Here is a 13,434-nt window from a genome sequence, read left to right on the forward strand (position 1 = left end):
GTTACAGGATTTTGTAAAAATGTATAAACATTTTCTCTTGTATTTAGGTTTTTGTTAACATTTATTTATTGTATAAATCGTGTCAGAGTCAATCGATCTATTTGACTTCAATGTGTCCGTTGTGAAATAAAAACTTAATAAAGTTTTTTTTGAATGACGACCAATGAGGAACATGATGTGTTAAATAAAGATTGAGGTTTGTCATGAAAAGGGAGGATAATCTCACTCTGGCAACCCCCGAATGGAAAAATAACTCCAGAATATTTCCCACAATCCTTCAAACCGTTTTTATTCATCGAGTAGCTTTTCAAATTTTCAACACCAGGTTTATCTTCACAACATTCAAAACAAAAATAAAACAACAACAAATGGTTGGAATAGCAGTCAGTGGTTCGAACCGTCAGAGAACAATTCATGAAAGAGGTTTGAGATGTTTTGAGTCGGGGGTCCGAGACGGTGGTTTCAGGGGGTCTTCATGACGGAGCTTCTTCTATTCGGCTTTCTCGTAGCGACGCGTGCAGACGACGGCTCCGAGCGTGAGAGTCTGAGCCACGGAAACGAAAGGTTAGCGTCAGAAAAATAAAAACAAATCTTAAAGGTGGTTCTTTACCAGCGTGAGAGCGTTTCCGTCGACCTCCCGCACCAGACTGGTCTCTTTGCCGTCCCACTTCTGGACGTGGACCATCTTGCCGTCCTCTATCGTCACCATGGACTGAAGGACAACCACAGTTAGCATCACTTGAGTTAGCAAACATTAGCAAACAAGCTAATAACGTCTGGAAGTATCATCAGATTGATATATGATTGATGTAACATTTAGAAACGTTTTTTCAACAATTTTATTATTTTTTCAACAATTTAATTCTGTAATTTCTATATAATTATTTTTGAATAATTTGAAAAAAATAGTCTAGTATTTGTTGGTACTTTTTACACAAAACGTTTCTAATAGCATTAACTAAAAAAAACATTTTTAAATTCAATATTTTATAATTCATAGTCTTTTCACTTCAATATTAAAATGTTGGTATAACAGTGATAATCTTCTTTTTTTTATTTAAATAGTAACATTTCAGAGTTTGTAAATTTGTTAAAGGATTTTGTAAAACGTGAGTTTGTTTATTTAAAAAAAAAAATTTAATAAAATGATTTGAGAGTTCGTACAGTTTTTACACGTTTCTTTAAAATTTGTTCAGAGTTTGTAAATTTGTTACATGATTTTGTCAAATTTATTCAGATAAAATGTAAACAGTTGTGTATGTATTTAGTTTTTGAACATTTTTAAACTATCTTGTAAATTTGTTTTTCAATTTGTTAAAGCAATTTTACTTAAATGTGACTTATTTTTCAAAAAAAATTATAAAATTATTTTTGTGAATTTGTACATTTTTGTACATTGTTTCTTTAAAATTACATGATTTTGTCAAATGTATTCAGATATTATAGATGTTTTTAACCAGTTGTGTATGTATTTAGATTTTGAACATTTACACCATCTTTTAAAATGTTTAATTTGTTACAGGATTTATTTGATCGAAGAGTTTGTAAAGTTGAGATTTTAACGTTTTTTTTAAACAATTAAAAAAAATATATAAACATTAAAATGTTGGTATAAAACTGCAATACAATTTCAAAATATAATTTTGATAATTTAATTATTTAAAAAACAAAACAAATAAAAATGTTCAGGAAACAAATGATTAAATTAAATATTTAAAAAAAAACATTGAAATTGAACAATATCGTGACTAAATCACTTCAACACTGAACACCAGAGAAACCAGAGACTATCACGACTCTAAGTGTTTTTATAACTAAGTTAATGTAATATATTGAGTTAACGCTGCGAAGATCAGATTCTTGTAAGTGGATCTAAAAGATAAATAAGATCAGATTCTTGTAAGTGGATCTAAAGTGACTTCCTGTCGAGACTCAACATTCTGACTCAACACGGATGAGTCATGAGTTTATTTCTGACGAGACATGGTTTCCACTTGTTCCTCCATCGTCTCGAGATGTTCCTGAACACGATCACACTCTTGACTCCGTGTGTCGGTAGATTTATTTATGTATATAAAGTCTCTACCACAGCCTCGTGGTAACCCATAGCAACAGCTCATAGAGGGCCTCGCACTAATTCGTATTACCGCGGTTATAAAGATAACCTGGGGTTTTTCCAGCATTTTGTAAAAATTAATGCAGATTATTACAGAAAATTGTGTGAGATTTCAAATGTATTTATATAAAAATAAATAATTTACAAGATTTTCTGAAATTGTATATTTTTGACACCATTTTTTTGAACAATTTGTTCCAGGATTTGTAAAATGTTTTCAGTTTTTCCCTTTTTTTTAATTTTTAAAATGATTTCCTAGTTTTGAAAATTGTTACAAAAAATGTGGTATTAATAATATTATTAACTTTATTACAATAATTTGTTTCAGAAAAATCGTGTGATTTTTTTCAAATCTATTTATATTAATATAAACAATTTAAATAAAACAATCATTTATATGAATCTTAATAAATAAACTTAATAAATAAAAAGTAAATTCGTTCATTTATTTATTTCTATTTATTTTTTTCTCTCTAAACTGCAGATCGTGAGCCACATGTAGTCTTGGTTTAGACTTTTAACTGAAAATAGTTTTGATAAACTACACAAAGGTTAGTTCATAACCAGCTAACTAGGGTTCAGCGAGTTCAAAACCTCTGGTGGTTCGTCAACATTCCAAGACAATTTTACAAACATTTTTCAGACGTGAGCTGTCGCACAACAACGACACACACCTTGTGTGCGACAATACAAAGAGCGGGAACCAAAAATAAAATTTTGCCCGTCGGGTTTTAAAACTGACATTAGCATCCGTGGCGGCTAAAAACTAATGCTAGCAGGTATCTTAAACTAGAAGCTTAAGCTAGCAGGCAGCTTAAACTAGAAACTAAAGGTAGCAGGTAGCTTAAACTAGAAGCTAAAGCTAGCAGGTATCGTAAACTAGAAGCTAAAGCTAGCAGGTATCTTAAACTAGAAGCTAAAGCTAGCAGGTATCTTAAAGTAGAAGCTAAAGCTAGCTTAAACTAGAAGTTAAAGCTAGCAGGTATCTTAAACTACAAGCTAAAGCTAGCAGGTAGCTAAAACTAGAAGCTAAAGCTAGCAGGTATTTTAAAGTACACGCTAAAGCTAGCAGGTAGCTTAAACTAGAAGCTAAAGCTAGCAGGTATTTTAAACTAGAAGCTAACGCCAGCAGGTATCTTAAACTAGAAGCTAAAGCTAGCAGGTATCTTAAACTAGAAGCTAAAGCTAGCAGGTATCTTAAAGTAGAAGCTAAAGCTAGCAGGTATCTTAAACTGGAAGCTAAAGCTAGCAGGTTGCTTAAACTAGAAGCTAAAGCTAGCAGGTAAAGCTTAAATTAGCAGCTAAAGCTAGCAGGTATAGCTTAAAATAGAAGCTAAAGCTAGCAGGTATTTTAAACTAGAAGCTAACGCCAGCAGGTATCTTAAACTAGAAGCTAAAGCTAGCAGGTATCTTAAACTAGAAGCTAAAGCTAGCAGGTATCTTAAAGTAGAAGCTAAAGCTAGCAGGTATCTTAAACTGGAAGCTAAAGCTAGCAGGTATCTTAAACTAGAAGCTAAAGCTAGCAGGTATCTTAAAGTAGAAGCTAAAGCTAGCTTAAACTAGAAGTTAAAGCTAGCAGGTATCTTAAACTACAAGCTAAAGCTAGCAGGTAGCTAAAACTAGAAGCTAAAGCTAGCAGGTATTTTAAAGTACACGCTAAAGCTAGCAGGTAGCTTAAACTAGAAGCTAAAGCTAGCAGGTATTTTAAACTAGAAGCTAACGCCAGCAGGTATCTTAAACTAGAAGCTAAAGCTAGCAGGTATCTTAAACTAGAAGCTAAAGCTAGCAGGTATCTTAAAGTAGAAGCTAAAGCTAGCAGGTATCTTAAACTGGAAGCTAAAGCTAGCAGGTTGCTTAAACTAGAAGCTAAAGCTAGCAGGTAAAGCTTAAATTAGCAGCTAAAGCTAGCAGGTATAGCTTAAAATAGAAGCTAAAGCTAGCAGGTAAAACCCTCACCTTGACGTGTCTGTCGTCCGCCGTGGTCTCGTCGAACTCCTCCCCGAGCTTGAAGCTCAGCTCCGTGTTCTTCAGGGTGCTCTGGGTCTTGAGGGTCACCAGGTCGCCCTCCAGGGAGATGAGGGTCGTGGGTTTGGTCATGTTGCCCAGCTTGCGTGTGGCAAAGCCCACGCCTGCGTGAAGAACACGGAACAACACGGTTAAATTAAAAAAACAAAACAGTCTGTTCTGTGTTTTATTCGGACACAGTGTTCTGTAACGACCTCTGACCCCGGTCGGGCACACGTGTGCTCCGAGGGTCACGGGTTCATTCATTGGTCGTTCGCTTCGCACCATTTTTAAAACACAACCGACCAGTTCTCCTGAAGGTCGACGGTGAAGTTTGCACTCTTGACACACCTCTGTTTAAACTGACTCTAGCGGCGACACCTGTCAATCAAGTGTTGCTGTTGTGTTTCGACAACTTCTTAATTTCGTGCAACAAGTTTACAAACACAACACGTTGTAATAAACATTTTAAAAACAAGTTATTCATGTTATCGTTACAACGACTGACGCTGATGAAAGCCAACGATGTGTTGTTATCTTGAATGATTGACAGCTCAATTGTTGATTGTAATCCATTTACTTTCTGGAATCAATCACACAAATGTGTGTGTTTTACTCGCACACGCACACAGTGAGCGGCGTCTGAAGGACACATGTGTTGATTTAGAGAGTTTAAAGTAATTATTAACTTTTATATCTTAAGTAAATCTGATGAAAATTAATATTTTGTAAGAAATACTCGTTTCTAAAATACTTGAGCTTGAATAGTTCAGGAGTTTGATTGACATCTGTCCTCGGAATAGTTTGTGTCTAGTCGGGGTCTTGTTGACCGTCTGTATCTAAAAGATAGGGGCTAATGGGATCGTGACCTCGGAGAGGCTTGACCTCTGCCCTTTGAAAAGTCTCTAAAAACGTTACAGAATTTAGAAAAAAAAATGTTTAGCCGATTTTGTAGAATTATTTTTACACAGTTTGTTCATTCGTTACACAATCATGAGATTTTTTTTCCAGTTTGTACTTTTTTTTGCAAAATTTTCTAAGTTTGGTCAATTATTTTCAATTAATTAGTAAAATTAATTAAGAGCGAGTAAAGGTTTTAGTAAAATTGACGTAGAGTTTAGTAATATGTTGATATATATATTATTAAAAGACAATTCTTGAAAGTTTGTTATATGTTTTGTTTTAATTGTTTCAGCATTTGAACATTTTTAACACAATTGATTTGTATGGTTGTTTCAGATTTTGATTTTTTTTCCATAAACATTGAATTTTATATGATTGTCCTAGTTTTTCTTTTGCAAAGATAAAAAAAAGATGTTTGAAAGTTTTTACATTTTTTTTCTAGATATTTTTGCAAATGTGTTACAGAACTTTTTGGGGAGAAAGATTTGAGAGTTGGTACATTTTACAGGATTTAGTAAAAAACAGTTATCAAACAATTTTCAACTTTAATCAAACAATTTTCAACTATAATCAAAAAATTTCAACTTTAATCAAACAATTTTCAACTATAATCAAACAATTTTCAACTTTAATCAAACAATTTTCAACTATAATCAAACAATTTTCAACTTTAATCAAACAATTTTCAACTATAATCAAACAATTTTCAACTTTAATCAAACAATTTTCAACTATAATCAAACAATTTTCAACTTTAATCAAACAATTTTCAACTATAATCAAACAATTTTCAACTATAATCAAACAATTTTCAACTTTAATCAAACAATTTTCAACTATAATCAAACAATTTTCAACTATAACCAAACAATTTAAACTAATCAAACAATTTTTTCAGAGTTGGTACATTTTACACGATTTAGTAAAACTATTTTATTTTATTTGTTAAATTAAGTCAGAGTTTTGTGCATTTATTACAGGATTTAGAATTTTAGAAGATTTTTAACATTTTACACAATTGTGTTAAAAATGTTTTTGACTTTTATTTTTCCTTAATTTGTCACAGGATTTTTTTCTCAACCACTATTTTGTCAAATGTATTCAAAGTTTGTACAGTTTTGTGACCTTAACCCGCAGATACATGATCGACCAGGATCAGGGGTCAGAGGTCAGGTCAGTATCTCGTGCAGGTCGGTCAGTGGGTCAAACAAAGAATTGATCTCGTGCGCTCAGACTGAAACCGGAAACAAAGAAGACCGTACTATCCAACCCCCCGCCCCCCATCCCAGCCTAACAAAAGCAAAGGTCACCAGAGGTCACGCCGCTGCTGACCACCTCTTCTCTTCTCAAGCCCCGCCCACCTCAGCAGACTCCACCACCACGTGGTCACTCCTCGTTTCTCTTCATCCTTTCCACCCTCCCTCCATCTTGCCTGCACCCCCCGTTCTCCCTCTTCATCTCCGCCCGCCATCCCCCCCTTTTTTTTCTCACCCGTAAACTCACATTAGAAAAAATAAAATAATATAAATATTAAATAATCCGGGTTCTTTTTTGCATGTCCGCGCGCATGCGCACACTCACCCAGCTCCTTCATGTAGTCATCGAACTTGTCGCTCTCCTTCATGTTCCAGGTTCCTACGAAGGCGTCCATGTTTGCAGCGGCGGCGGGTGAGACGGAGAGAGTGAGAGAGTGAAGAGGGGGAGAGAGTGCGTGAGGCTCGGGGGGTGAGACAGGAGTGAGGGGAGAGCGAGACACACGGAGACAGAAGAGTCAGCGACTCACGCCGGAGCTGCTCGCTGATTGGCTGCTTTGTACCGGCTGTTCGTGACGTCACGGGGTTTGGGTGTATGCCGGGGTGGAGGAAGAAGGAGGGAGGATGGAAAATTTAAATTTGGATAAAAGCTGATTAAAAGTGATGATTCACTCAAATGATTAGGGATGAATTTACAATTTTATTATTCATTTATTTTCTTTGGATTCGTTGTAAGACCGACACGTTTTTTTTGCTCACATGCTTGTTTTTCCACTATGTTTGTCAAATTAAACTCTTTAATTCATCATTATTTATAATAGAACGAAATAAAAAAGACGAGGAAGGGAGAGTTCTGGTTAAAATATGTTTAGTAAATGTTAAAAAAAAAACATATTAATATTATATACTGTGTGTTATCTTGACTTTTTAAGTATATATTTTATTGAGTATTGTTTTGATTGTTTAAGCGCTTTGTGACCGAGGTCTAGATAAGCGCTCTATAAATATAATTTACTTACTTACTTACTTACTAACTTTAAAACAGGGCCGTCAACCGAAAAATAAAGGGATCAATAAAGATTTCAATATGAAAAAATAGGTTAATTTAAATTATGCTTTAGTCATAAGTTAATTGTAATTATTCGATTTTTTTTAATTACTCTTGTTTAAAAATTCTTAAAAAAAAAAGGTATATTTCATGTATTTTTCAATTTAAAATAAATGCTATTATGGCAGAAAGGAAAATGTTTTATACTTCATTTTATATTTTATATTTCTCATTTTAAAAATACGATGCAAAAATGTAGAACCAATACCCACAAATAGCACAAATAAAAGGAAGATTAAGTTTTATTAAAAAAATTCTAAAGCTAAAAAAAAAAAGAAGGCACATTTCATGTATTTTTCAATCAAAAATACAATATATCCAATGCAAAAAAAAGTGCTATTATGGCAGAAAATATTCAATTTCATATACTTTTCATTATAAGGAAAACGTTAAAACAATACCCATAAAAAAGGTTGGTTTCATTTAAACTTTAATTTCCATAAATAGCACAAAATTAAAGATTATAAAGCAAAAAAGGCGTATTTTATGTATTTTTTCAATTCAAAATAAAACGTATAAATTATATATATAATTGCGTACAATACTTTGTTCAATACTCAATCTTATAATACTTTTAATTACAAGAAAAATATATAAAAGCACCATGAAAAGTCTAAAACCAATTCCCATAAATAGCACAAATAAAAGGAAGAAATAATAGATAGAATCGTGGTCGACAAGTTGAAATAGTAATACAATTGTTAGACAAGCCATCGGGAACATTTCTAGATGAATATACAGTATATATATATATATATATTTTATTTCAAGTTTTACTTTGACTTAATTTGTTAAATTTGCGTTAAATAATGCTAACAGTTGTTGCTAACCGGACTATGGTGCAGGAACTCTGGAGACAAAGTCTGTTGAAAAACATGCAGTGGAATGAGAAAGGGTCAAGGGTCAGGGAGTCCAAAGAAAAGAGCTGCAGAGAAAAGAAGCCTCTGAGAGAGGGAGGGGGTCGTCCAGATGAATGGGCCCCTGCTGTCCGAGGAGAGAGAGGAGGCTCCAGACGAGGCTCCAGAGGAGGGCGTCGGCTCCAGTGATTGATCCTGGTGCAGTGTTGGGGGAAGTTAGAGAGCCAGAGCTGCTCTGTCTGCATCAAATACTGCAGCAACTTACATCTGTACTTGTGGATGAAGGTGATGAAGTTATGTGTGTGTTGTGCAAACATACAAGAAGGTGGATGATGATGATGATGATGATGATGATGGTGGTCAGAGGATTCTTTATTTAGGTTCATTCATTCATTGTCTACTGCTTTATCCTGGGTTCGGGGTCGCGGGGAGACTGGAGTCTATACCATAGATTGTTTCTGTTTTTGTTTTATCTTGACGTGAACATCGGATTAAAGTTTATCCTTGATTTATATAAAGTCAAGATTTCACAACATACAATTTACTTGTTTTTCTCATACATTGTACATGTGTCATTTTCAAGTGTTATCAAACAATTTTCAACTATAATCAAACAATTTTCAACTATAATCAAATAATTTTCAACTATAATCAAACAATTTCAAATATAATCAAACAATTTTCAACTATAATCAAACAATTTTCAACTATAATCAAACAATTTTCAACTATAATCAAACAATTTCAAATATAATCAAACAATTTTCAACTATAATCAAACAATTTTCAACTATAATCAAACAATTTCAACTATAATCAAACTGTTTTGAATTATAATCAAACTATTTCCAACTAATATCAAACCATTTTAACTATAATTAAACAATTTTTAACTGTAATCAAACAATTTTCAACTGTATTCAAACAATTTTCAATTATAATCCAACAGTTTTCAACTATAATCAAACAATTTCCAACTAATATCAAACAATTTTAACTATAACCAAACAATTTCCAACTAATATCAAACAATTTTTAACAATAATCAAACAATTTTCCACTATAATCAACCTATTTCCAACTAATATCAAACCATTTTCAACTATAATCAAACAATTTTTTAACTAAAATCAATCAATTTTCAACTATTATCAAACAATATTCAACTTTAATCAAACAATTTTCAACTATAATCAAACACTTTTCAACTATAATCAAACAATTAAAATAATAATTGTTCTCATGTTTGGTGTTGTTTATATTAATTCATGTTGTTAAAATGTATATAATGCACACGTGTGACCATCTATGAATACACATATATATATATATATATATATATAAAAGTCCTTTAATTCACAAACTCTGCCACATCTCTTTACTGTTTGACAAGAAAACTGATCATAGTTTCACTTGAAAACAGAAGCACCTTCTGAAAGACAAAGATAATTAGATCTCAATCACTTTAATCACTCATTTACTTGATTAATCGTTGACTTGATTACAACGTCGACCTTTCAATACACAAGAATCCCGTTAGTGCTACAGTCTTCACTCTCTATGGAAACATATCCGTAGATTTGAATAAACAAAACATTCTCTTGAATTTGCAAACGTGTGAAGAGTCGTCAGATCGAGTCCTGAAACATTCGTGTTGCTCTGAAAGTCACAGAAACATGAAGGGAAAGGGACAGAAAGTATCTGAAAAAGGCTGAAACTGAGCGGAACATTTGGAGAAAACCCGCCATAAAAAGCAAGCGAGCATGAAAACACCATTTGTTTCAAGGTGAAAAAGTCGCACTGAGCAGGAATGTTGGTCGTCATAAAGAAAGATTGAACAAACAGCGGTCGACACACCAAGTGTCAAGATTTGAGTCGGTGTGACAGATGCCTTTAACACAGAGGAGCTTTGAAAAATACTACTCGAAAGAACAACTTGACACACACACACACACACACACCAATAGAATCTACAGCAGATGTATCATCTAACACTTCTCTGGAGTTGATGTCAATCTTTATCATATCTTTATGTTGTGAACAAATCATGGATCCTTAATCGTACACTTGTTGGTTTTGAATCATACATGTACAATCGTAGAAACTTCATCTACAATCACACTATTTTGAGCTGTAATCTAATAATTAAAGATTCATTCAATTCATTGTGTCACATGATCATTTATCCATGTCAAGTGAACATAATGTGTGTCATGTGTGCATTATGTGTGTCATGTGTGCATTATGTGTGTCATGTGTGTATTATGTGTGTCATGTGTGTATTATGTGTGTCATGTGTGCATTATGTGTGTCATGTGTGCATTATGTGTGTCATGTGTGTATTATGTGTGTCATGTGTGCATTATGTGTGTCATGTGTGCATTATGTGTGTCATGTGTGTATTATGTGTGTCATGTGTGCATTATGTGTGTCATGTGTGCATTATGTGCTTTATGAACATAATTATGTCATACGATAATTTGTCATCATGATGTTATCATGTGAGTGTTTATTCATGGAATGTGGATATTACGTGTGTCATGGGATCATTTATATTATCATAATGTGTATAATGTAATCATTTATTTTCATGTGTCATGTGTGCATTATGAGTGTCATGAACATGATTATGTCATATGATAATTTGTCATCCTGATGTTGTCATGTGAGTGTTTATTAATTTCATTTGGATATTATGTTTGTCATGGGATTATAAATGTGATATTTTATTTTTGTCACATGAACATTATAAATGTCATTGGATCAGGTATATTATCATTATGTTTATAATGTAATCATTTGTTTTCATGTGTCATGTGTGCATTATGAGCTTCATGAACAAAATGATGTCATACGATAATTTGTCATCATGATGTTGTCATGTGGATATTATGTATGTCATGAGATCATATACAATATGTGGTCTTTGTGTGTCATGGGATTGTATATTTATGTCACGTGAACATGATGTATTTCATGTGATAATCTAGGTTATCATGATGTTGTCATGTGTCTATTTATGTAATGTGGGTATCATGTGTGTTGTGGGATCATATATGTGATCTTTTAATTTTGTCACATGAACATTATGAATGTCATGCAATAATGTATGTGATCGTGATGTTGTCATGCAATAGTTTATCCATGTCATTGGATAGTATGTATGTCATGAGATCATATACAGTATAGGGTATTTGTGTGTCATAGGATTGTTTATTCATGTCACGTGAACATTATGTTTTTCATGCGTGCATTATGAGCTTCATGAACAAAATGCTGTCATACAATAATTTGTCATCATGATGTTGTCATGTGAGTGTTTATTCATGTCATTGGATATTATTTATGTCATGAGATCATATACAGTATGTGGTCTTTGTGTGTCATGGGATTGTATATTTATGTCATGTGAACATGATGTATTTCATGTGATAATCTAAGTTATCATGATTCTGTCATGTGTCTATTTATTTAATGTGGGTATCATGTGTCATGGGATCATATATGTGATATTTTTCGTGTCATTTGAACATTATTACGATTGGGATGTTGTCATGTGGTCGTATATTTACGTCATGTGAACATTATGTGTGTGACATGCAAATCATGTGATCATTTTATTTGTGTAATGTTAAGATTGTGTGTGTCATGTGATCATTCATGTTATCGTTATGTGTGTAGTCGTCAGGTAAGGAATCTGACTTTAGGCTTTTTACTTAAACAAAGAATAGAAATCAGATCTGGTTTAAAGTCCCACAGTTTACTTGTATACAAGTGAGAAAAGAACAGAGTTTACATGCGTGTCTGAATTCTGAAAGAGTGGTTGTTAAATATGATAATATCGATTTAGCTCAGCTCTTTCCCATCAGTTATCAGTTATGTATGTCATGCAAACATGATGTGTCTTATGTGTTCCCTAATGGGTTTTATGTCAACAACATGTCAACAGTGTGTGTGTCATGTTAACATTGTGTCTCATGGGATCATATATGTTTCATGTATTGTTATATAGTTGAACTTATCCGTCAATACATATCGTCTCTTATGTATATTTGCAAACTCGTGATCCTTTAAGCCACGTATATTCAATTTTAGGATTTCAAATTCACGTCTTTTTTTCATTTTGTTATGTAGTGTTCCACACATTTACTCCTACATAATAAATGTAATAATACCCAGTGACCTTTTCTTTCCTTGTTATTATTTAAAGTATGTTTTAAATAAGCTTAAGGCGTGAAAATGATTACAATTCGACTTTATGAAACGACCTTCATGAATACGGTGAAATCGATCATCAAAATGAATGATTCCAGGTTCGATTTACAACATCTATTAACTGTCCTCTTTAACGCATTAATGATGGTCCTCGACCCCGTGACCCACTGCCTTTACACCCACTTGTGTGGGTATGTGTGCGACCGATGTCTGACACGGACAGGTGTCGCCGAGACACATGGTAGAAGAGAGAGCAGGTGAAAGGTCGACATCATGTAGCCGTGGACCAGAATATCTCCGCACGTCTCTTCACACGCTGCAGCATGTGTTCGTCAGAGTGTGTTGCACAAGCTCGTTGTACACATGTGGGAGTCGTAAATGATCACAACATTACCTTTGGGAAGTTTGAGCGCACACCCTTGATTTTTTTGGCAGAATTTAAATCTATGGGAATTCTGGGGAAATCATACATCTGTGTGTGTGTGTGTGTGTGTGTGTGTGTGTGTGTGTGTGTGTGTGTGTGTGTGTGTGTGTGTGTGTGTATGTTTGTGTGTTTGCTGGTCAGTGTGAGGACAGGAATGTTGATATCTATTCCAGCTGTTGCTCCGGTTCTGTTGCTTAATGTAATTGAACAAACATCTGGACACTGGACACTCCCTTCTGCTCTCGGTCATGGATCTAACCTTTGACCCGGACGACCTCTGTGACCTCTCCCTTCGAACCTCCTATCAAACCTGACCTCGGTATCTGTCCTGAACTAGATACAGTGTGTTACGTTTACAGACTTTTTTAGCTTATTTTTTCACCAGCAATGTGTGAAATATATTAATGATTTGAAAAAAATAAAACCGTACATTTTTAATGGGGTTATTCAAAAGTACATATTTAGAGATATAGATATAAATGTATACAATGGAGTCCGAAAATACTAAAATAGACTAAATAGACTAAAAGTTACGTTTATTCAACCAGCAGGAT

The 13,434-nt window shown here is 33.6% G+C and overlaps 1 protein-coding gene across 1 annotated transcript; it reads right to left on the reverse strand.

The window, feature by feature from the left end:
- Window positions 1-272: 272 nt before the first annotated feature.
- On the reverse strand, window positions 273-6,798 carry fabp3 (fatty acid binding protein 3, muscle and heart). Its single transcript, XM_087786413.1, has 4 exons — window positions 6,605-6,798; window positions 4,073-4,245; window positions 611-712; window positions 273-544 (listed from the first exon to the last, which is right to left on the reverse strand). The coding sequence occupies exons 1-4, from the start codon at window positions 6,672-6,674 to the stop codon at window positions 491-493; spliced, it is 399 nt and encodes a 132-aa protein (XP_087642539.1). The 5' UTR covers window positions 6,675-6,798; the 3' UTR covers window positions 273-490.
- Window positions 6,799-13,434: the final 6,636 nt, after the last annotated feature.

This window comes from Callionymus lyra, chromosome 3 (assembly GCF_982586985.1).
Source record: "Callionymus lyra chromosome 3, fCalLyr1.hap1.1, whole genome shotgun sequence".
Classification (NCBI taxonomy): Eukaryota; Metazoa; Chordata; class Actinopteri; order Syngnathiformes; family Callionymidae; genus Callionymus; species Callionymus lyra.

Coding starts and splice junctions, on each gene's coding strand:
- fabp3 (XM_087786413.1), bottom strand. CDS start 6,674: ATGGACGCCTTCGTAGGAACCTGGAACATGAAGGAGAGCGACAAGTTC. Junction 713..4,072: donor CGGACGACAGACACGTCAAG/GTGAGGGTTTTA, acceptor GTTGTCCTTCAG/TCCATGGTGACGATAGAGGA. Junction 545..610: donor ACGGAAACGCTCTCACGCTG/GTAAAGAACCAC, acceptor TCCGTGGCTCAG/ACTCTCACGCTCGGAGCCGT.